At 35.2% G+C, this 25,973-nt stretch overlaps 1 protein-coding gene across 13 annotated transcripts in view; it reads left to right on the top strand.

Annotated features, from left to right (window-relative positions):
* The window catches only part of ADGRB3 (adhesion G protein-coupled receptor B3), a 446,577-nt gene that overhangs the window by 408,746 nt on the left and 11,858 nt on the right, over window positions 1–25,973 (top strand). For 5 of the 13 annotated variants that reach the window (XM_071445348.1, XM_071445310.1, XM_071445364.1 and 2 more), the window contains 7 exons: window positions 2,109–2,194; window positions 5,692–5,790; window positions 6,103–6,274; window positions 12,758–12,853; window positions 14,200–14,239; window positions 16,788–17,431; window positions 17,590–17,703. In XM_071445348.1, the coding sequence (XP_071301449.1) occupies window positions 2,109–2,194; window positions 5,692–5,790; window positions 6,103–6,274; window positions 12,758–12,853; window positions 14,200–14,239; window positions 16,788–17,431; window positions 17,590–17,703 (1,251 nt within the window). The remainder of the gene's footprint in view (window positions 1–2,108; window positions 2,195–5,691; window positions 5,791–6,102; window positions 6,275–12,757; window positions 12,854–14,199; window positions 14,240–16,787; window positions 17,432–17,589; window positions 17,704–25,973) is intronic. The other 8 variants (XM_071445405.1, XM_071445396.1, XM_071445386.1 and 5 more) reach the window with 3 other exon arrangements.

The following is a 25,973-nucleotide window of genomic DNA, read 5'->3' as shown; positions in this document are numbered from 1 at the left end:
ACTATCTTTGTATGAAATGATAGAAAGTGCTATGTCCATTATAAAGCTTAGATATACATCAACATTGCATTTCGCTGTAAATACTGAGATCATTGCTGTTTAACATACCTTCAGTATTTTGAATGCATGATTCATTTGATTATATCACTTCTTTATACCAATTATCTCTCCATGTTTACACAGTAAGCTGTGAAAGAATAATGTACTGATTAGTGGCACAGAAAACTTGTTACAGGCATCACTGAGTTATTATCAGCAGCATCTACGCAATTGTCACTGCCTTGTGAAAGTCAGTGACAGTCTTGATAGAGTGCTGCTTGGCAGTGGATTGCTGTGCCAGCAAAAGCAACAGAAGGAGTGGAACCTGCCAGCAAGTTCTCCATGGCTACTGTATTTGAAGGCAAAGAAAAAATTTTCATAGCTGGGAAATGTTACTCATTTGTGTATTGATCTTCCACATCTCTGGACATGCATTTAGGTGTAGGATTCATTTCTGCCTAATTGTAGCTATCTGCAATGTAGATTTCTGCATCTAAGTCAGTTATCCCAGCCATATTTCATTGTCAGTGAAGAAAAATACATACTTTTAGAGATCAAATCATCAGAAGTATTTCAGCTGTCTACTTCAGGGTAAGATGAATTACATCCTACCTGTGCCATCGGCTATCAGACATCTGCTCTCCAGTCTGTATGTATTTTTTACAACAATTTATTTAGCATTTTTCCCTTACAGATTTTGAATCTAATTCCTCTTCCCACTCCAGAAATTTTATACTGTGATAACTCTATCAGCACTGGTTATTTCTGGTTTTCTCTTGTAAAAGAGAATCAGTCTTATTAGTCATCAAAGATAAAGCTATTCATCTACGTGAATTTTCCTGAAATGGATGTTTACTACTCCCATAGAGTTTGTCTCATCATTGCCTGGAGTCAAGCCAGGATCCTTTTGTACAACTCACAGTCCCTGTCATGGTAGAGGAGCCAAGGATGTTTACAAAAAGCCAGTTATAATTTTCACATGGAAGTAACTGTATGTTCTCTGTTTAATTGGCAAGTCTTTGTTCGGAGATGTTGGAAGTTCACAGTTGCAGTTTGCCCTACCATTAGCTGGTAGCTGTGGAAAGGAGCTGTTCCATGCAGCCACTTAAGCCTAAGTGTGTGAAGCCAAAGAATTATATAACACCAGCTGAAAAATGTTAATGCTGAAAATAAAGTTGAAAAAGAATTGGCAGGGCAGACTAGCAACAATTAGATATTTTGGCACAGGTTTTGAAAAACCAGTTTGACAGGAAAAAAGGATTTTCCTTCTTTAATAAATAGAAAAAAAGGAACATTAATAGATTCAAAAATTGGTGTTACCTATTTGCAGGGCCATGCAGAGACAGGTTAATAGAGTTCAGTTCAATAATACAAATGGATAATAACAGTCATTAAGTTGTCCATTAAATGCCATTAATATGTCCTTTAAGTCCCAAAGTCTGACAGCTAAAACATTTAAATCTTTTTTAGGTTAGATCTTTAACCCATGTTTGTGATCATAACACCTTTTACTTTAGTGGGGCTAAACAGACATACCAGGAATTTATCTGGTCCACAAAAATAGTAAATTGCAGCCAAACAAGGCTCAAAACTGACATTTTGGTGAATGACATAGACAGTGATTTAGGTGCAGGAAGATATGGAAAACCACAGGCAGGTTCTGCATAAGTGGGAACACCCACATGGGCCATAAATGTTTAAAAAGGAACCATGCTCTTCCCTGTGCAGGGAACTCAAATTGCAGCAGTTTTCCTGGAATAGGATATATATGGGTGCAATTAAAACTGACAAAACATTAAAGTTATATTACTCAAGCTTCTGGCCATCAGACATGTACACATATACAGTTTGATACCAAGCATAATTCAAGGTCCCAAAACGAGCCTGTTGCAGTGTGTGTGATTATGTCACCTTTTTGTTACAACCTTTTGATGTGTTCAGGGACATTGCTACATGAATGCTCAGAAATATAAGAGGAGGCATTTTGCTGGCCTGTAATACAATAGAGCCAGGATACAATATTTTATTTTAGGCACTGAAAGATCAACTGTTTGTTTTCTGTTTGACAGGTCAACATGGTGATTGGCATTTTGGTATTTAATAAACTTGTTTCCAGAGATGGAATCCTAGATAAAAAACTCAAACACAGAGCGGGGTAAGCAACAACTGGGTTATTTTAAAGCATATTAAAATTTTATCACCAGTTTTCAATTACAGATTTTCAACAAAAATTCTTTTGATTGTGCTATGAACTTTAATGTCAGTGTGACAGTGTTTCTAACAGATTCCAATAATCTCAAAAGCTGCTGTTGCATTATCCTGAGGGAATGCAACTAAAAAAGCTAAATATAACAAAACACAGGTACAACAGTATTAAGTTAATAAGAATGAGGATTTACAAATCTGAGCAGAGGTCACAAGATGCTTACATTTGTAAAGCTGTTGCAGTTAGGATAACAGTTCTGTGAACTGTTTGTACTGAAGGAACTGATTATTTTTGTCTAGATGTCAAATATAATTACTATGGCAAGAAATGTTATTCATTTGTTTTAATAGTTATAACATGTATTTTACAGCAATATACCCCTTACATAGGTCAATGTTATTCTGCTATTTTGACTACATTAAGAATTTGCCTTTGTTGTTGCATCTACATAACATCTACATATGTGTATTTTCTAAATTAGTGTAAAAGAACATCACAGTAAAAAAATTCCCGTAGTTAAAGAGTTAAAAAAGAAAAAAAAAAAAAGATAAATGTGTCTTATTGATTATTTACTTGTATTTACACAAAAAAAAAATTAATATCAAGAGAAGAAAAGATTATGATAGTGGTGGTATCAGAAACTGTTCTAGAGTGGGTGACAATGAAGTACTGCAGCAGCAAACCTATATTCATTGCATATTGGAGAAAAATATTTCACAACTGCATCATCACCTTCCCAATGCTTATGAAAATGTATTTAAACTTTGAATAATGATTTTTTACAGTTGTATTTTCTAGTATTGTACTTTGGGCCAGGTTGTAGTTTAACTCCATCAATATCTGAGTTTTTAACAATGATAAATGATGGTATTTTCATTTTATGTGTATTACTGCTATGGGCAAAGTTATTGCAGATTCACTTTTAATTATTTTAAAATTACGTTATTACACGTAACTAACAGTAGCATTCCTAATAAGTTTGATGAGTACACTTATAATAAATACTTTAGCTGGTGTGATTTGCATTTCATGTTAATGCAATCAAGTATTTCTGCTTTTCAGTTCTTCCACCATCATTTTGACAAACATGTACCAAACCCTGTATTTTTATTTCTTCTGTTTTCATCTGTTTTCATTAGAAAGTATTAATTTCATAACCTTACTTTTGTCTACATTGCTCCATCAACATTCTGAACTTTGTAGTAACACTAGTGAAATCTAGACTGTTATAAAACTACCCAAATTATTTCAAAAGTAGCAATGACTTAGTAATCACCAATTCAAATTCACATATGCTCTACTTTCAGTGATATAAGGAGCTGGAACAGCCACAGGTTTGGCTTTGTAAGTTTTGTAGAGATAGTCAAACTTAGATTTAACTGCTTTTGGTTTTGTTTTTCTTCCTCAAGCTACTCAGTTGTAGGCTATAGAAATCTATTTGCTTATACTTTATTGTCTTGATGAAACAAATAGCTTGTTTTCTAATTGTGCAAATTAGTAAAGAAATATTTTATTTTAAAATAATCTATCTTTAAAATAAATGGATAAAGAATCATAGATTGTTCTGTTAGAAATAAACCAGCTATTTTGGGAAAAGATGTAGATACCCTAATGAGAAACAATCTTAACTTGTGTGATATTATGAGATGGTGGCTTACCAACAGCATTCCTTGATACTACTTGGCAGATGACATCTCTTGAGTCATTCTTTGGGGCATAGAAATTGGTTCATCATTTGATCCCCTCTAGAAAAGTGATTGTCACTCATTCCTCAAGTATCTTTTGCCAGCCATTCTCAGGAAGGCAACTTCATTCTTCATGGCAAACACTGAACTTATATTTGTCAAAAGTTCAGTCAAAAGTTCAGTCCTAGGATTTAAAACAAGTGAATGGGGCAAAATATATTAACTCCAAATGTTTTTTATCACCTTAATAAGCATATAGAGAATCAACAAGTGGGAAAAAATATGTTGATGGATCTCAATCACAACCTCAATCCTTATCCTGCTAAAAGACGAAGCATATGCAAATACCCAGGCTGAAAATTTACATTTGGTTTATACACACATTAAGTTCTATTATTATTTTCAAGATCCAGAGCAGTTTTTTAGAGGTAAAGAGAATAATCCAGTCTAATAATGCTGAAGCACTGCAAGGGAAAGACAGAAAGTACTTTCACAAGCTTAGTTCATACTTACCCAAGGCACTTTTCTAGTTCATTCTTTAATCTATATTTTTAATTGATACCAACTGATGTGGATTCACTGAGTTATTTTCTCACCCCAAAATCATCCTATAAAAGGTCTCGGTTCTCACTGTTTTCTTACAGAAGAAACTGCCTTTTTATGTGAAATATACTTTGCACTTTTTAGTGGAAAATCTTCATTTAGTTTTTCAAAGTGGAAAATACTGCAGTTCAATGTTGTTTTGGACAGTATGTTAAAAGTCTTGCTAGTGCTGGATTTGGCAACAGCAAAGAGTTCAGTTGGTTGAAATATCTGGGAAAAAAAACCCAAAATGTTACTTATCTTCACCATGCTGACCACTTTCCAGCTGGAAATAAGTAAAACATCCTTCCTGTCAGCTATGTCACATCTTATTCAGCTGTGGTTACTCCCATTTCTGATAGCAGAAAGAGAAGGAGTAGGAAAAATATTTTTTTAGTTGATTTGAGAAGCTGATTGCATGCTGTATGGAAAACTTAAATTCCAGGTTTTGTCCTTTAACTCTCCTGACAGGTGCAGAGGTACAATTGTCTATGCAAAATGCTTTGAGTTTAATGCTTGTGTACTGTGTTGTATTAAAAGGCAAAACAGGTCACCCTTTTTTGGTACCAACTGATACTTATTTCATCAGTTTCCATATGTTTCAAGCCCTGTATTCAGACCTTCAGATGACATGAATAAATCCATTCCAGATATTAATGGGCCCTGCAGGTCACTAGTAAAAATCTGTCTATACAGTATGGACATACTGATTTGAGGCTTGAATAAATTTTGCAGGTTTCTTTCCCTATTAATGTTCTGTAATGGTCCATAGTTCACACTTCTCTTTTAAGTGACCTGTGCTCTTTCTCAAGCATGTTTGGATGCAACAGTTTTTCATCAGGTCTGAATAGAGGGATTTCACTTTGTGTGTCTATACTAGCACGTGCTTATGTTTACTTCAGTGTACTGAGCAGTTTTTGATCACATTTGGGGCCTTTTTTAGATTAAGTGGAAGAAATAGAGTTTGCATGAAATTAAGCCCCATAACATTAACATGTAAAGCTAACAGTAATGTAAAGTACGAAATACAGTTTTGCAACAATATAGAGCATTCATCTTGAATAAGTCTACTTACTTTTTCTGCATGACGTCATATTTAAAAGCTAAATTTCAGTAGCAACGTTTTTTGGTGACAATTCAATATTTTGTTCTTTTTGTGGGTGTTCTGTTTGTTTGCAGTCAGATGAGTGAGCCTCATAGCGGTTTGACGCTCAAATGTGCCAAGTGTGGAGTAGTTTCAACAACAGCTTTGTCAGCCACCACCGCCAGTAATGCCATGTTAGTCCTGATCATTTACATCTTCTTGTTACAAATCTTATACAGTGCATGTGAGACAATAGTTTGATTATGACAACTGTGTTTGCTAACACTGAATAAAGTGCTAAGCACATTTAAATACTTTTTTAAAAATTGCAAATGAGTTTATTAACTGAATACAGGATATTCTGTAGAATGTAAAGTACAAGTGTTACATTCTTTTCTATGATTTTCAAGTTAAATTGATAAAGTGACATCCTTAAATATGTTTTATTTAATGGTAAGCTTTTAATATTTTTTTTCAATATGCTGCTTTTCTCTTTTTTTCAATAGGGCATCCCTTTGGAGCTCCTGTGTGGTGTTGCCACTTCTAGCACTGACTTGGATGTCTGCAGTTCTGGCCATGACAGACAAAAGATCAATATTATTTCAGATACTTTTTGCAGTATTTGATTCATTACAAGGCTTTGTTATTGTCATGGTCCATTGTATTCTCCGAAGGGAGGTGAGAAATGGCTTCCCAGTTTTCCAAAGGGCTGTGCTCCTGTTAATCTCTCAACTGCTCTTTAATGTTATATACAGCTTGCTCTGCAGAAATATATTTCATAGAAAGAGAAAAATAATTTATGGTGACATGTATAGGAACAAGTGAAATAGAGAAAGAGCAAAAGGGGAAGAGAGGGAGGAGATAAGTTAATTCCAAGTGCAAAATATCAGTATAAAACTTTACCAACTTAATTCAAGGTGTCTTTTAATCAGTCCCAAGTACAGTTGATTTCTAAGTGTTAGTCTTTCCCAACGAGTAGAGGAAAAGATGAACATGAATGCCCTTCTGAAGCCCTATCAAAAGCTATAGATTTTTACACTCTAAAACAGGACGAAACACAACATTTTTTCAGCTTATACTGTTCCTGAAAGAGGGCACAAGGAGATGATGTGTTATGTTGGTGAAGATCTACCCTTTCAGATCTGCAAACTCAGGTACATACTAAAGTTATGGAGACAGCAAGGATGAAGACAGATGAGTGCTGTGAGAACAGCAAGGACTGGCAGTACCCTGGCCTGCCCTTCACAGCTCAGTGCCACCTGCCACAGGATTCATCACCACTGAAATCTGATGGCAAAGCTCCTACAAAGGTGCTCTTTAATCTGGCTCTGGTGACAGCTTCTCTAACCTGCCTAACCTGCTAACTAACCCCACATTTTATTGAGATGGGTTTGAGACCAGTGGCATAAAGCTTTGTTGGCAGGTCTGTGGTAATGGGGCTCTCCATCAAAAATGAGCAGGTGGAGCTGGACTGGAGAGTAGTTCCTAGTCCATGGGCATACCTATGTGCTATTCATTTATCAACTTCAGGATATTTACCACACCTGTAAACCAGATTATAATGTACAGCATATTTCCCTGGGATGGGCAAGAGTTATTTGAAAACCTCAGGACTAAAATATAACTAAGGAAGATGTTTCAAGAAAGGTTTATTCTCAATGCTGAGTGAGGAATCTCACACAGGAGTGTCCCTTTTCACCACTGACACCCTTTAAACACTGAAATTCCGTATATTAATGAAAAATAATTATGAGTAACATAATTTATTTAATTCTTTCAGCATTGTGCCACTTTGCATGAGATTTATATCACTATCCTTCACAGTATGCATATGTGATTATCTTATCAAATAATTACATTGTGCTGAATCTTTCTCAATTTAATCACTCTGTTAGGAGTGATGAACTTTTGTATTTCTTGGTTTATCAGCTCTCATATTGGAAGGGGCTTACCTCATTTAATACCTTTTCTTCTTTCTTCCTTTGACTTTTGTTTAGGATAAAAATATATGCAGAATAAGAGATAATATTCAAGAAAAATCTATTTTATGTAGAGCTGTCTTGCAATCCCCTTATTTTGTTCAGTAATTTCTTTTCCAATATGATTTACATCTGGGAAAGAGGGTAGTCTCATCTGTAAATCTGAAAGCACTCATTTCATAAATTCTTTTGGTATAATGGTAAGACACTTCATCGATTTTTAGTACAAAGGAGAGTGGTTTCATACTGGTTTTCTTCTCTCTGAAATTTTTGTATCCACTGGGATTTATTAATTAGCCTAGAAAGGGCATACAACATCCCAATTACTGTCTTAGGGAATAATTTTTATTTTAAAATATTTACTTTTTGCTCATGCATGTGAAAAATTCGAAACTAAAGCAGTATGAACAACATTATCTTTCACAGTCATAGAATCTTGTCAGTAAGAGGAGACCCATAAGGATCATTGAGTCCAACTCCCTGCTCCTCACTAGACTACCTAAAACTAAACCATATGACTAAGAGTTGTCCAGACACTCCTTGAACTCTGACCATGGCTTGGAGCCACGACCAAGTATGTTCCAGTGGCTGACCATCCTCCAGGCAAAGAACCTTTTTCTAATGTCCAGTCTAAATTCCCCTATTCCCCCATTCATTTCTTGTTCTTCTAATTACATTTCCTTCTGTTGCAGTTCCATTTTCATGTGTCTTTTGTAAGGATCCAGAGAGGCTGAAACATATACCTGGTTATCAGTCATTGATTTTGTCAAAAAAACCCAAAATCTGTGAAAAATTATTAATATAACTTAGAATAGCACAGTATAAAATAAAATTTAAAAAATTAGAAAGCAGTAGTTAAACTTGCATCAGTGCAGTAATGCAGAAGCTTATTTGGAAAAAAAATGTATTTTGACTGTTGATGAAAGATTAATATCAACAGATATCTACCAACAATTCCCTAAGCCTTGAATTAAAGATGGATTTCCTAGTCTAATGGCAGCTCTTTGCTGCAAATGCTTCATTCCCAGGCAATACTTCAATAATGTTGAACATCTCATAGAAACATTCTTGTCTGACTATATTCACAGGTAGGACTGTGGTGATTGAGGTGGAATTAGTCTTTTCGATATGTAAACTCAATTTTCAAATTCGTAGGATACCTTGACTGGAACCGCTTTTAGCTCACTGTTTCTAATGTAAGCAATATGCAAAAGTTATAAGTTAAAAAGCTTATAAGTATGATTCTAGAGGAATCTTTTCTTTAGATTTATGTGTAGGAAATCAACTAGTTATGGTTTATTTTGTTCACTGCTTGTTTAGCAAATCACACACACACATATATATATACATATATATATATATATGTATATATGCAAAGAATTCTTACTCTGTTTAACAACTAACAGAAGTTGCTCCAGCAAGTCAGTCTTAGCAGTTACACATTGCGGTTCTAACACGGAAATTCTAGAAGAAAGGCATTTTATAAAGCAGCTAAATAATCTATTTACGTGGTGTTTTTAAAAAATTGCCTCATGAGAAGACTTGCCAGTGAGGCCCAGAAAGCACCAAGGTTTGATAAGGTTCTGCCTTGTCAAAATGGAGGAAACGTTTCTTCTTCAGCCGTGACAACTTAGGCAGAAGTCAATGTACAGAGACATCTTATTCACTAATCAGCAGTTTATCTGCAGCCAAAATTATGATAGTGGTGGTGGAAGACAAAGAAGCCTAGGTATATTGCTGATTGAACTCTATTTGAGAGAACACATTTAATTTTCTTTAGTCCTCCAGATTTAAATTGCAAACTGGTTAAAACACTTGAGGAATTAATTAAGGAGATATTTTTCATATGGGAAAAAAAAAATCATAGAAATTTCTTCAAGAAGCACAAAGAAGTTCAAGTTGATGCTCTTGAATCAATTTTAATTTCAAACTTATTTGGTTCAGTTTGTAGCAGCAAAGTCAGGTGTCTACTACACAGAGAGAGATGTAAGTCCAGTAAGTTATGTTTCAGTCTGATTCTGGAGTCTGGCTTTCCAGCCCCAGAGACCCTCAGGTGAGTACAGGCCAAGAGAATGGCCATCATGCAGAGTGGGCAATGCCATCTTTGCACTGCACATGGTGCCTCCCAGCTGAAAGAATAGTCTGGTACTTCTGGTTCTCTGCAAAAGCATTTAGCTCTGCCAGTGCCTGTCAAGGAAATCCTGCCAGAATATTTGTCACTCTTGATGACAGATAGAAAGCTATCTCAGTTATAGCCAATAAGATTGATCTAATATTTATAGCATGCCGACATAGGCAAAACAATAATTCTGACTGTCAGGGGGAAAAAAAATCTGGGGAGGAATATATCTCCATAAAATTCAAACAAAGAGGACAGCCCTGCTTTACTATGCCTTTATTGTCATTACATCACAAAAAGAGACAGACTTCTACAATTATATATAAAAAACCCCTTTTTATTCTCTTAGTTGTATTGACATAAAGATAAATGATGGAAGTATTTGTTACTTTCTCTAACACACTGTATTGAAGACCTTTTGTGACAGAAGCTGGGTTAGGAAGCCAGGGATTTTTACCAACTGAGATGTACAAAGAAGAAGACTGTGATTTCTCTATTCCTCTCCACCATCAATTCAGTGTCTTTTGGAAAGGCATTAAATCTTTCTATACTTATATTTCCTAACTTCAAAAAAAAATGTGATACTTTTTAAGCATAAGACCTTTCATAGAATATTTGGAAATTTTGGAAGAACAATGCAAAGTAGTTAGATATTATTGCTTCGTTTTGCCTTCTTATCCCAGAGAGCCTAGAGCTGTTTTTTTTTTTTCCTCACCTTCCTGTTTCAACACCTAATTGGGCATTGGAAGATGGTGATGGATGTGTCACAGAACGATACAAGGGGTCAGCATTGAGGCTTATCTATCTCAGCAAAACAGTTTGCCTGATCTGCTTGAACACAAGATGCTTTAAAGCTGATTTGAATCACGCTTACTAACTTATGTTAATGTTGGTGATGGGAGGAACCCACATGTAATTTTTTCTTTAGCTGTGCTCTGCAGCGTAGAGAGCATTTGGATTAAATTCATCGTTGGCGTCTAGAGCCCACATTTCAGAATTGCTGGAGAAAAATAAAAAGTACATGAGTAGGGCAAGGGTAAGTTATAAAAGCTTGGAGCTGGTTACTGTTGCTAAGGAAACTACTTCCCTGGTATCCGCACGTTCATCACATCTGTCTCTCCTTCTCTGCCTGGCTCTAAGAAAATCTTGTAACTTGATGTTAAAAGGCAGTGGGGAAAACAAGATTATGTTTCAAAGTAAAATGTAAAGACAGCACAGTCTTTACATACTCAAACAACAATTTTGAACAAGCAGTTTAGAAGAGCAAGTTGATATTTAGAAAGTTCAACCATTTTGATTCTGACTTGGGTGAGGACATCTAAAAATTGAAACATATGTCAGCATCCTAGATAATGCTACATTTTACATTCTGTTAACATGTTCAGATCATATGCTGCTTGCACTTCAGAAGCATTGTAAGAAACATGCACATTCAAGAGGATCCTAAAATCAAGATTCACTGCTTTAAGTAGAAGGCACTGAAAATATGACATGAGTTCTTGAGATTTCTAGACCTATTAGAACTGGGGAACGTCCATGAACAAAGAGTCCCAAAAATTAGGAGGCCCACTGTACAGAGTGGAGTGAGATAAACAGTATGTTCTGAAGTAACTATGCTTTGGAGTCAAGCATCATGTGCCTGGAGATGAGATTCAGCACAGCTGGGGATGCTTTGAAGGAAGCATTTTTTATTTTATTTTTTGTCAAATCACTGTGCCAGTGCTTATCCAAGAGTATAAAACTCTGAAGTGTGACGTAACTTTAGCATTGATAAAGTGAGAGAAGACTTGGATTAAATTTGCAGCAACTGGGAGATGCCAAATTAAATTAACATCAAAAACATGGAAAACCAAAGCAAGTGTAGTGACCTAAAATCACAATCTGAGTTTCAATACAGCAAACTTTAAATTACAATGTGTGGTAAGGCTTGGTGTTTTGAAATCAATCCAAACCTTCCCACCTTGCTTCATTCTTCCTTCTGCCCTATTTTTGCTCCCTCCACCTGTAGCAGTCACTTATCAAGACTGCAAAGCACTCCTATTCATTTAAGCGTTGAGCCCTTTAATAAAATGCTTGCTATTTAGAATTTTTTTCATTTCATTTTTTCTTTTGTGATGGCTTCTAAACAACTCACATTAGAATATGATACATTTAAAGGGGACCGCTCCTCACCAGCAACAATTGATGAATTATCCTCTTCCGCTGTTCACAAAATGTCCATGAGTAGAAGAAAATTTTATTCCTTTTAATTATTCGGAATAAGATATCAAGTAATTTTTACAGATAATAAATGGAATTCAGTTTTTTATAGGCATTTCATTCATAGTACTTTTTATATTTGAACAAGCAACTGGATCACCCAACCAAGTTCTTGTTTCCCAAGTCACGTCTTGCTTTTGTACTTTCAAAAAATCTGTCTATGTGCAAAAAGTCCACTTCTTCGTGTGCTCACATTGAAGATACTTCTCTCATCTGGAGAATTTTCCTCCTAGAAGAGATGCATTAGATTCCCTGTACATGGAGCTGAAGATTATTATTGGAATCAGTATTGTCTTTCAAACAGACTTATTCTTTAAAGTACAATTAGGAGATTAGAATATTTGTTAAGAACTGATTTCAATAACTGTCTGGTTACAGTAACTGTAAAGAACTGTCTTTCAAGAATCATACATTTATCAAGAAGATACACTTTATCTTGCAATATTAACAGTTAACAGTATGTCTATTAATCTTGTTATCAGACATTTACCAAAGTGAATAAGACAAAGCCAAATACTATCACCAAGACAAATGTGGCTTAAATACCATATAATCACTGTCTAGTAGCTAATTCTGGCCATACATAAAACTAATTCTGTGGTCTCTATGTGATAGACTGACAAATTTATAGCAGCCACAAAGTATAACAAATGTATGAAATGACAAAAATAGCCATTTATGTTTATTGCCTCTGATTTATGAAGTGGGCTAAAGAAAAGTCATGCATCATATTCCATATGGTTTAATTTAATCTCTGCTAGGAGTCTACAATGTTTCACAAGAATCAGTATATTTTTTCCACAGGTTCAAGATGCATTCAGATGTCGGCTAAGAAATTGCCAGGATCCAATCAATGCAGATTCTTCAAGCTCTTTTCCTAATGGACATGCTCAAATCATGGTTAGCTTTTATTTTTTTCTTTGACTATGAATTTAGTGTTCCTAACAGAAAGAAAAACATACTGTGTTGTATGTGACAAGTTTGCATGGCTGAAATATTAACACCTAAGCAAAAGACTGTTTAGGTTATCATCTGCTTGCTTAAATATCTTAGCTAGTTTTAAATTATTGGTGTGTTTATTTAGTGGAGCACAGTGACTTGGTATCTTCCACCAGTGTTCTGTAGGACAAAAGAATCTTAAATTAGAGAACAAAAAAGAATTTAATAATATATTGTGACTTTTTCTAGTGTTGCTGTAGAGTACTGATGCATTTCCCTTCCTGAGGTCTTGAAAAATGTTCTCAAACAAGATGAGGAGAAAGTGCTAGACATTCTACAGGGGAAACCTATTTAGTGTGTTAAATTAAGAGGTAGTGAATTTTGCTAATATTATTAGGTAATATATTAATACAACATAGTGGTCTCTTCACTTTGAACACCAGTTTGTCATTGACTATAGTGGGGTCAGAATCAGGCCCTAAAGACATGCAAGGCTCAGCAAGAATGCAAGGTACAGCAAGCAGATGCCCTTCAAATGATGAATCAAAAAAAGAATTTAATGTTTGGACTTCACAAGCAAGAAAGAGATCAGTTTTGCTGAACATTTAGCATGGAATAAACTTCTTGTGAAAATAAAAAGTAAAAAAATTCTCTAACAGAATAGTTTTGTTTAACTGGGAAGTGGGCTTTGTTTTCGAACTGTTAAAATTCTTCCTTATTCTCACAATTAATTTTTGAATAATGAAATAAATAATAGTTGTTTTCAGGGAGTACAAAAGTTTTATATGACTACATTAATAGGAAGAAATGACAGAATTTTTCATAACATAAGCACTTCATTTACACAAATTAATGACGTTTCAAACAGGATGGACTATTTGAATTACGCTTATTCACAGTAATTTGTATTGCAGGCTATTTTTTCATACTTTTTTCATAACATTACCATGAAAATCTTCCTGAAAGAAGATCTTTTGGTGAGATGTAGAAGTTATTCTTCCATATACCTTAAAAACTATACATGGTATCATTTTATTAAAATTATATACTCTACTTCCACCTGTTTTATTTTATTTTTTTCTGGTCAGGCAGCATGCTTTGAAAACCACCCAGTTATACTTTAGGAAACTTTATAAAGCTCTTCTGTTGTAAAACAATACACTTCACCTTCTCAGCAACGAGAAACCATTTTTAATGGACTATGACCCTGTAAGTAGGACATTTTGGAAGTGCTAGTTGGCAAAAAGGTATTGTGGTTTATTTTTGAATTATTAATGGCTGTTCTGTTTCACTGTTTCTTGTTACAGACTGATTTTGAGAAGGATGTAGACATTGCTTGTCGGTCAGGTAAGAACATTGAGAGAGTGTTTAGCCAACAAATACTTGTGTACAAGTTCCTTGTGAAGTGAAAACCAGAAAAATATTGGGGTTTAGCTGTTTGTAGGAAATATTTATTCATTTAAACAAAATAAAATGTGGAAAATGATGTCACTTTGTGAATACATTATTTAATTGTGTTACTAGGGTCATTAACTAGAATTGAGCATTTAGAAAGTAGTCAGAGGTGTGACTGTCTATTAAAAAGCAAATACTTGTGGAAAGAAGATTATTCTTAATGCATTAAGCTTTCCTTCCCTGGTACACAAGCAAATGTGAAAACATCATTTTACTTCAACAACAAAAAAATAGTGTATCTTGACAGCTGTGTATATGAAGGATGCATCAATTTGCATTCATTTTAAAATGGGTATGTTTTTTAGGACTCTAAGTGAAATCAACAATAGTTTAAGCAAATTAAGTTTTATTCCACTTTAATGAGAAAAGTTGCAGGTTTTAAAAATATATTTCAGTAGTGTGATCTTTAATCAGTTGGCTATGTTTTTTTCCATATATTAAAGACAACAAATTTTCACCTATTTATTTGCCAACCTTGTTTAAATAGTGCAGTATAAAATAAATTACTATTTAAACTCTACAGAAGTATTTTAATCTAGGAGATATTTCCAAAGGACAGTTTTTCCTAGGGAAACAGTCTTGCCTAAACACCCTCAGTTTTCAATAAAGGGAGAGTGTGTCCTCTCTATGGGGTGAGTCAGAGCAGAAGCCTGATTTAGCTCTTCTGCATCAGCCACCTAAAGGACACTTTCTCTTCACTGGCTAAATGCAGAGCCAAGAAAGCTGATCTCATTAAGGTGAAGTTTGAGTTTCCAGTCACCCACCTTTAAAAAAGTGCCAATTGAGTTTCTTGCTATGTAGACTTAGTTCTTCCCTACAGATCAGTTTTAATATGCACATGTATTTTGAAGGAATCGGGGTAGTGCATTGTAGCACAAATGCCTGTGTGTCACCACCCAATGCAGACAAAAATCCAGCATTGATCCATGTAGTTCCCACTTCAGTGATAACATAGCTCTGCAGTACAGAGGGCCTTGCCAGAGGTGTCCTAAAGGAGATTGACTTTGAATGCTGTTATGAACAGGCTTTACTTGATAAGCATTTGAACTCACTTTCTGATAATGAAAAAATTTAAGGATAGATCACTGTTTGAAATGTCTGAACAAGTGTCATTGGAAACAATGAAGCAGACACTGAATTCAGGTATTTGTGCACTGTTGTTTAGAAGAAAATCATTACTTTCATAATGGAAAAAATGAGAGTTAGTTTAGTGTGAGGAAGGAGAGTCAGATGTCTTATGAGCTGCTTGGAAAAGGCAGTGAACTGACAGGCGGGTGCTGGGGGATCTGGGTCATCAGAGCCCTTGGGCAACCAGAATCTATGCAAATGTAAAACCTAGATACTTGAGTCTGTCTTTCTGTCTCAGCCCATGAGCTGGGTTTTGTTGTATAAAATAGCACTGGTGTGAATGAAAATATTTTCAACCAGGACCAGAAAATCCCTGTAGGCAGCTGGAATAAGTCCAGCAATTGGTTACTTTAATTGTTTTCTACCCTTTTTCTTTCATTACAGATTTTGGATTATAGACGTACTTTTTTTTTCCTCTTCTTCTTCTTTTTTTTTTTTTTTGTTTGTTTGTTTTTTGAAAGATGAATAATTGTGATTGAATATCTGCTTTGCTTTTGAAGCCATTCTTCAATGCTTCTGGAAATTTTGAATTTTATAACAGGATTAGTAACTTTTACATGTAAACCTCGCCCCCAAAAAAATCATTGAATGTTGCTACAAGTTTGACCAGGAAGGTCTAGGCCTAGAACAGAAGTGGATTATGACTCTGCTATAAAACATGTTTATATTCTTTATAACCTTTCCAGATACAGTAAAATATTCTTTCCATACCAATGGAATTTTTTCCCAATGTGGTAATTCTTTTGTCACTTTTATTTAAAACATAATTTAACAGAGAAGAGTTTTTAAAAGTCAGTGAAAAGGAACATTTAGGAGTTTAGGAACACATGCTCATAGTTATAGTCTTATGGTGGGTCATTACAATGGGTTGACAAAATGATTCTGCCTTACAATCTGTTTGACATTTTCCAGAAGGTTATGTGGAGTTAATAATGGCAGTAGGGATGTCATACTGTATTTTTTTGGAAAACCCTTAATGAGTTCCACATGGCAGGCTTGTGCTTAAGCTCTAACTCACCTAAAATCTATAGAAGTCAGTAGGAACAAATGAAGTGGTTTTAATTCATATATATGACTGAAGTTAGTCAGAGATCAGTGTCAGTTATACACAGCAAATTAAGAGAACAAAAAACCCAAAATCACAGAAAAGCTTTTCCAAAAACAATAGTTATACCATGAAAGCTAATAAGTGGATAGAAAATATTTTAGAAGATACACTGGTAAAGAATCACTGCTAGATAAAACCACAATAAAAAGCAGTGTTGGGTTGATATGGTTTCATGCTGTAAGAATCCTATTCTCTGGCCCACAGTTCTGCATAAAGACATTGGACCTTGCAGAGCAGCCACTATAACAGGAACACTTTCTAGAATTTCACTAAATGATGAAGAGGAGGAAAAGGGACCAAACCCAGAAGGAATGAGCTATTCAACCTTGCCTGGAAACATCATCTCCAAAGTCATCATCCAGCAACCAACAGGTCTCCACATGCCTATGAGTATGAGTGAACTGGCCAATCAGTGCTTGAAAAAAGACAACAGCGAGCTGAGGAGGACTGTGTATTTATGCACTGATGACAATTTGAGAGGTGCAGATATGGACATAGTCCATCCTCAAGAGCGGATGATAGAGAGCGACTATATAGTCATGCCCCGGGGCTCAGTAAATACCCAGCCATCCCTGAAAGATGAAAGCAAAATGAATATAGGCATGGATACCTTGCCTCATGAAAGGCTGCTGCACTACAAAGTTAATCCCGAGTTCAATATGAATCCCTCTGTAATGGACCAATTTAATATCAATTTAGACCAGCATCTTCCCACCCAAGAACATATGCAGAGTTTGCCGTTTGAGCCCCGCACAGCAGTGAAGAATTTCATTGCTTCAGAGCTGGATGACAATGCAGGATTATCAAGAAGTGAAACTGGATCCACAATATCAATGAGCTCTTTAGAGGTCAGTGGTGCATAAACAAATTGCATGCTCTGGTGTTCTAATTTTATGGTAAGACAATAAATTGTGTCTTGTGTCTAAGGGGTGAAGCTAATGTTTTAATTCAGTATAAATTATTGTTTGGGATCATACACTGCTGTTCATATTTCTCTTATTATCAGAAGTGTTTATACCTAGAAAACAAGACTAAAGTTTCAGAGCCAGTCTGTATGAAAAAATATAGTTCTGGAGATTTAACATTCCACACGACTGCCGAGGATTTCGTGACCTACCAGGTAAAGTCCACTGGAAAATTCTGTGTTGCTATGAGAAGAAAAACTATTCCTGCAAGATAAAAGTGCTAATCATTGGCCCTACCTGCAAGCACATGCAGCTAAAAATATTTGCCATTTTATTGCTGACAATCATATCTGTCTCAGATATGATAGGTCTGATTCTGCTCTCATTGGTGTAAATCTTGGATTCTTCCATCCAATAGTTCACCATTTACTGATTTAGTTTTGTTTGCATGTGCATGCAGGCATTGGTACAACTGATGTGTGCAATAGGTACAGGTGGGCTTCGTGTGGAGTATCATAGATTCCAGTCAGATTGCAAAAGTGAACTGAAAAGCCTTTAAAAGGCTTTCAGTTATTACTACAATCTGTCTGTGGGATTTAAGCATTTTCAAAGTGAAAACTGTTGAAATAAATGGTCAAGACCTAAGCATCAAATACTGCCATTCTTATTAAGCTTTTACATGTGAAAGCCAGTAGTGAGCTGGAGTTTATTTCATACTTGGACCTCCTTAAGACCTGGGAATACATTTCACCAGCACGTCAGATGTTGTGAAACATGGCATTTTGTGGGAAAGAGAAAGACAAATGAGAAAAACATGGTACTCACTCATTCTCTGAAAGAAGTCACGCATGGAGAAAAATTCTACTTTATTGTGCGAACTTGAAGCCATTAGCCATGGCTCTACAGTGTTTAGACCCGTCTGCGTAGGGAAGAAGAGACTCAGCCTTATTTTTCAATTTTTAGATACAACTGTAGCTGATACTTCATAAATGGTGGATACTTATAGATGTTTCTTTTAAAATGGAATTGAAGTTTGATGAAGATGAAGTTTTATGAAGAGTTTGGGCAGAATATCAGAATTTAGATTCTTTTTAAGAGATATCTTTACAGGCTTTGAAAGCAAAATATTTTCTGTGCTGTTTATATTGCGTGTGTACTACAATAAGTTTTTACAAGAGTTGATTCAACTTAAAAATTATTAGAAAATGAAGTGTGCGGATCTGCAAGGAATCGAAAATTATCCATGTTTTGGTTGTTGTTAAAGTGAATATGTATAATCTTAAAGAAATTTTCAAAATTATTTCTAAAAGATAGTTTAAATGCTTGCCTTTTCAGTTCTCAGACAGGCTCTTTCAAAGCAAGTCTGCATTGTTAAAGAAATTACTGCCCTCAGTTCAGGTATATTAGTTAATAGATCTTGGGTGATGCACAGGAGTTCTCAAATTTAATGCAACCCCAGAAGCAGAATAGATAAGGTCACCTTCCAGCAGTATCCTCTCCCAGCTATCTACAATTCCATCTTTCAGATCATTTTTGTCAGATACAGAGGCTTAAATCCAGTCCAGTTAATATTAGACATATGGATATGTGAGGAAGATTCATAATTCTTTGAGAAGATGGACATATTTGCCACCAAACCTCCACCAAACTCTAAATAAATTTCTGGTGATGCCTCTTTTCTTCCATTGGTGACAAAGTTCATCTAGCACACCTTAAAAAAAAAAAAATATCAGATCTTAGTTAAGTTGTAAAAATTGTGACAATAGTTACTTCATTGTACACAAAATTATAGTTCCTGACACCACTTTGGAATATAGGTCTGAAAATTGATCAGTATAATGTACTGCTCCTTTAAAGTTATTTTTCTAACTGTATTTGTATCATATTTTAACTTTATCTCTAAGATGGGGTGTAGACACAGAATCTCAGTCACCATTCTGTATATCATTTTTACACTCAGGAGGGACTAATATGTAGTAGAAAATGCAGTAAAACATTACAAAATAGTAAATATGTAGCTTCTTCTAACTTGGGAAACATACTAGGTTTAGCAGGCTGTATTTTGATCCAGAAAACCAGTTATGTTTGTAAACCTCATGAAACCCAACATAATCCCATATATTAGGAAAAAAGCACAGATACTAGGGCAGGTCAGAAATTAAAGAAAATGTTTCAGCTTTTGTGTCTGCCTTTGTGATTCCCAAAATTACTGGATGAGGATGTGCTGCACTGAACTGAAGATAAAGATGTGCTGCACTGAAATGAAGATAGAAGCATGAAAGAAAATTGTATGTAGAAGAAAATCAGAGTCTCAAACAGATCCTGATAAGCAGATCCACCCAGATAAAGAATGTGATTGCATTTTTACTATGCAGGTGTGTAAGAAGCAAGGGTTGAGGCAAAGCCCGAAATGTTATTGGCTGGAAGTGACCCGCTGGATTAACTTTTGTGTCTGCCTTAAACAAAGTAAAAATGGGGGGGCAAGGAATTTGGTTTTTGGAAGATTGCAAGACTTTTCAAAAGACAGGGCTTTTTCAGACATTATGGAGCAGCAAAAACTGCAGCAGGACATTCAAGATCACCCTGCCCACCTCTTTCCTGACAGAGCATGACTAGACCAGCTCTAAAGGAGAATATCCTGAGCAGCAGAAAGCTTCCCCCTCCTATCAGCTTGTAGTAGGAACACAGCTACAATATCAGCACAAAAAACTTATATCCTGACTTCTAGCCCTGAAAGGAGGATCCACCAACCCTACCATTAAATATCTAAATGTAGACATTCCCCTTCTGAATTGGAAAAAGAGCTCTTCACATTTGGCTCCCCTATAGAGTCAATTGAGACAAATAGCCATTTTTAGGCCACTTTTAGACATCTGCTCCAGGATGAAGTAAATTACATACCTCAGTGCATGTGTCTCTTTTCAGATTCCATAGAGGAAGACAGAATGAGTAGTTCAAACACAAGCACCAAACATGTTGATGTCCTAAATTTAGTCAGATGCATCCTCCTGTTTGTCACAAACTTTCTTCTAAAACTTTTTCATCTATTTTTTTTCCTAAGGAAATGCTCAGATGTGAACAATTAAATGCTTTACTATGTCTGAAGGAATTTTAGTGTGCAAAAGATAGCTTGAGAATGCCATAATATTTACATACAAGTATTGCCCAGATAAGTATAAATTTAAGGACGTGCAGATTTGCAATGTGCAAATCGGTGATTTTTATTGTATTTGGTATGCACCCAACAGTACTTATGTGATTATAGGCACAGGCAGGCATATTAGCACAACACAGAGTTTCTGAGGAGGACTAATCAAACATCTGGTTAATCTCCTGAACATTCCTTATATGCATGGATTAAAACTGGCTTTGCTACCTTGGCATCAAAGTGGCTTGTAGTATGCTCCTTCAGTTCAAAGTGTTTTGATTTTAATGAAGAGAACACTCAATACAGTCTTTTGGAATGGCTGTTGTTTTGAAAATGTACACTGAGTGTTGTGCTCATTAGAGTGAAATTACTTTGAAGTGAAGTATTGCATTCCCAGACACTTAGATGCAGAGGAAAGTTAGGAGGATTAAATGTAGAGGAAGAAGCTGATCTGGGAAACATATCTCCAGAAAAAGTAATTAATCTCTTTTTATTGGGCAAAAAAAATGGATGAAGAAGTAGATACCTGTGAAGAGACTTGCATTGTTAGCTTTGTGGAAGAATGAACGGTTCTTTGAAGGGAACTGTGGTTAGCGTAGTGTGAGCAGAAATGGGAAAGAGCTGAAAGAAGACAAAGACTATAAAATATTATAAAATTAAAAACATGCAAATACAGGCAATAGAAACATTTATTAAGGGGGGTGGAGTGAGGAAATGTCATGTGCTTTACAAGAACAGGAAGGAAAGGACTTCACAAATTATTTGTCATGTAAAGAACTGAAATTCTCTTTCCAGTCTCTTATCTTCTTTGTTTTTCTGTCTCAGATTCTGCTGTGAGATTTTTATGTGTAGTAAGTTGATTGTGTGACCAAAATAATCCTTCCATATTCATTTATGAGAGCTCTTAATACATTCAGTCAACTCTGTAGGTCCTTGGCCAAATCACTGACAAGGGACTTAAGGAAGAAAATACTGCTACAGCTGAGAAAATAAAGGGGTATGTTTAAGATAGTGAAATGCAAAGAAAAATTAAAGATCGGTAAAGAAAAAAAAAAAGGTGGGAAATATGGCAGAAATGGAGGAAAAACAAAATTAAGATATTAGGAAGAATGAGATAAAAACAGCAGGGAAGGAACAAGATCAAAAATAATAATAATAAACCCAATTCCCAAACCAGGAAAAGAAGGGAAAAATACAAAGTTAAAATAGTCAATTTCATCAATAAAGTACCAGAGCATCAGGCAGGGAAATAAAGCAAAATGTTGTGATTTTGATTTATGACATGAGAAGTAAAAAAAAAGAGAGAACAAAAATATAGAGATGAGCACCACAGGAATTTCTTCTTTATCATGTTTCCACATTGCATATATTTTCAGGCATTCTGTATCTCAGACTTCTATCCCTTCCATTCCTCATTTCATTCTTCAATAAGCTATGGAGACAGCTCTTGCCAATTTTGTGACTCTCAGTAAAATGAAGTCTAGCCCTGTAACAACCCTCTCTTTCTTTCACTTGATTGAATAGGTCCCAGAGTCCTCTGACTTCAGAAATTGATGCAGGTTATTTTCAGGGTATCTTACAGAAGTGGGGGGTAGAATCAGGCAGAGTTTATTGTAGTAACTGAAGATGTGAAGCATTGAAATTTTAATCAGTCTTATAAAATGCAGCATATATTGTAGACTTTATATTATCATTGCCTATGTAACAAGTGCTACATTTTCCCTCAAAGCACTCAGAAACACAAAGCAAGTGGTCTTAGTTGATTAAGTAAATAAATATGCAGGCTGCTCTATAAAAACAGGGAGCAGCAGGACACAATAATTTGTCAGAATACTTTTAAAGTGAGATCTTTGAAGTTATGTTTATGCTGTGTATTGGCATACTAAATTTGCTAGTGTGTTTAAAGACTTAAAATTCCCACATTAAATTCTTTTTCCATGAAAATTTACTGCCTTTATGTCTAGCTCATGTTATCAGCTAGTAGCCAACAATCTTCTATTAAAAAACTAGAGTGTTTTTCAGTTATATATACACAAAAGGCATTTAAAATCAAAACCATCTTTATATCTTCCACCTTTATATCTCTGAGGGCCAAATCAGATTTTTCTTTACTTTTGTTCTGGGAAAAAAGTCCTCCTCAGGCTAAGATCTTGTGTGTCTAATCTCATCTCAGAGCAAATTATAAACTGCTGATAATAGGACTTTATATTAATGGAAGCATGGTTATAGCCCTCTCTATAATATGGTATCTCTGGTTTCAATTATGCTTTGCACAATGAAATATATCTTTAGGAGTATCTGATGTAATTAATCAGATAGTGGTGTAATGCAGAGTAGAATAAGAAGAAAAACAGGCATTTGTCATTTTACAGACATGGAGAGGGATTTTATTAGTCTTTTCGTAGGAGCAGCTCTTTCCTGGTGCCAGCAGATTAGTGTGTGCTGGTGTATGGAAATTATTCTTCAAAATTCTATTTTTGTCCCTCAGCAGAGTTTAAAGTTGTTCTGGAATTACACAGAGAAGCTATACGTGATTAGCACAAAGTAAAATTGATTTAAAATAAATTACTACACAAATCTCTTTTCACAGAGTTTTATTTTGGCTCTGGCATGAAGGGTACGGGTTTTTTTCTACATAAAATTGGTTTTATCAATTAAGATTAAAGAGCCATAGAAGTCAGAGATGGAAAAATTCTTGTCAGGTCATCTTTTCTATCAGTGCAAGAACATCTACAATATATTTCTCTAAAACTTAGTCAAACTTCACTTTCAAAACTAGAGTGAAGGGATTCCACTGTTTCCCTTAGTAATTAATAATTTTTAATTAATTATTAATTAATTAATTCCCTTAGTAGTTTCCATGCAAAACTAATTGCATGGATCTTCAGGTTTTATACACTCCCTTTATTACTGACCCTTGTTGTTCTGCAGCATTTGGGGCTCTTCAGCTTGGAGAACAGATGAGTGAGGAGGGACTAGAAAACTATTATTCATGTCTCCTATAATATCAAAAAGAGGAACATCAATAAAATGTCAAAGAGATAAACAACCTAATTTCCTTCGTCATGTTTTACATATTTAAACTGTGGAATTCACTACCTCAGCACATTTTAGAATAAGCTCCTCCCAAGAAAATTCTGAAACTACTGAAGACTTACAGAAGGTATTGTGGTAGAAATGTGATTTTATACTTGCCCTTCTCTGTATCATTCCTGAAACATCATAGCAGGACCTGGTCAAATACAAAAGACTAAATGAGGCAAACCATAGATAATATCCTTTACAGTTTTTTGTTATTTGTATTCTTTTATCATTAATACCCAAGTGAATCTCCAACTGACCCTTGGGAAAAACCCACCAACTTCCAGTGTAATTTTTGTGTTGCTAAAATAATTCTCAGTTTTGCAGGTGCATAAAGGGAACAGCTTTTTGGAAAAAAACATATTGGTGTGACCAGTTCAGCAGCTCATTTGACACAAGGAAATTCACCCCCTTATTCCACTCAATTGCCTTTTGTCAGTTTAATGTGTAGAATGAGCTAGATGGTTGATTTCTGAAAGCATTTAGGTATGTGTGGAAAGCTCCATTTTCATCAGCCAAAAGAGACATAACAAACTTCATATAAGAGGAAAATATATGCAGTCACAATTAATGCAACTTTTTTCATGGCTGTTATATATCATACAGAAACTAGAATAATTGAGTAAAATTTCAACTTCCAATTGAGACTGAGTGGAAACTCTTTCATCCTTGTAAGTTTCCTAATGACTTCATGCTTCTGAATATGTTCCCCCTCTCAAAAAATAACACTGCTGTCATTTCAGGACAATGATGTAGCATCCAGGAGGACCTGATCGTGTACCTAGTGGTGTCAGTGACAATATTGCAAATAACTTTCCATGGTTCAGGATCACATTCATAACCAGCATCCTTTGGTTTTCAAACCTTGCAGAACTTTTCTGCTCCTCTGGCAGTTACACACATTTTATGTTTGATGCTCGGGCAGCGCTTGTAACTGTATTTCATTGTATGCAGCCACGCAAAAAATGTGAAGCACAAGCTCAGGAACAGATGTTCCTTACTATATAAGTTTAAAATAAATGTTTTTCTAATAGGTTCTTGTTGAGCCCTAGAAAAATCCTCACTGAGAAAAACCTGTGGTATATGACCTGTTTAGTCATAACTGGTGTGAACCAACAGCTGAATTGAAATACTTGCCTCTCTCTGACAGTAGCACAGCTGAATATTTTGCTGTCTGATACTTATGTATTTTCACCATATAAGCAGTGATAGAGTTGTCTGGGTGCAAAACCTAATAATCCAGCTATGCCAGGAATATTTTCACTGCAGTCAAGCACACAAAGAAATATACAAATGTTTCAATGTTACAAATCACAGTACCTAGCCAACTGAACTTTTTTTCCTAAATTTGCTGTATTTTACTTAGGATTCATTGGTATCAGGTTTATTACTGAACTCTAACTTAAAAATAGCTTTTTCAAACATTTTTCAAAGTTACTTCTGTAAATTTCACTGCATTATCTGTTGTACGTGTTTCTTATTTTGTAGCCACTGAGCCTTTTCAATGGTAGATGTGGTCTAATTGTACCTTAAAAGCAGATCATTCCTCATCACAAATGCATAGACTCTCTTTAAATCAGCCCTTGATGATTAAAGATACCTTCTCCAAAGCTTTTTTTATTGGTGGTTTTAACTTAGACTGTTATTTTATAGAGCCTCAGAAATCTTTACGCATCAGAGTGTCTACAGTGTTGCAGTAATATTCCTGATATTATTGTGGAATGGAGCATTAAAATTTTACTACAAAACCAGACAACATGTCACAAAGTGGTATAATCAAGGGCTCAGAGACCAAACATCTTCCACTTTTTACAGCTGGAAGACTTGTAAAATCATTCCTTTCAATTCCAGGAAAACAAAGCAGCTTACTAAAACCTGCAGGTTTGTTAAACCAAATAATATCAAAATCAGAAAGATTCTTCCTCTTGACTTAGTGAGTTTGATTCTTCTTCACTGAAAAAATTAAATGCAGTGTGAAAAGGTCCCTTCACCGTGACTTAAAGCCATCATACGCTATCATAAAAATTAGGGTTAAGCTTCAAAGCAAGCCTTTTTGGGTTTGGGAGGACCTTTTTCTTCTTTAACCCTCCTTCCTGTAGAAAAATGTATCTTTTTTCTCATTCTCAATTTTTTTGCATTCTTTTCAGCTCTCACAACCTAGCTTCTTCTTTCTACATCTCTTTAATCTATTGCAAGCCATTTAATTTCCAACTTTAAAAGAAAAATATATTTTTATCCCTTCTCTATAATATTTCT

The sequence above is a fragment of the Agelaius tricolor genome, unplaced genomic scaffold (genome assembly GCF_023055355.1).
Source record: "Agelaius tricolor isolate 1412-34295 unplaced genomic scaffold, bAgeTri1.0.p SCAF_1, whole genome shotgun sequence".
Taxonomy (NCBI): domain Eukaryota; kingdom Metazoa; phylum Chordata; class Aves; order Passeriformes; family Icteridae; genus Agelaius; species Agelaius tricolor.
This window is presented reverse-complemented; position numbering and strand designations above follow the sequence as displayed.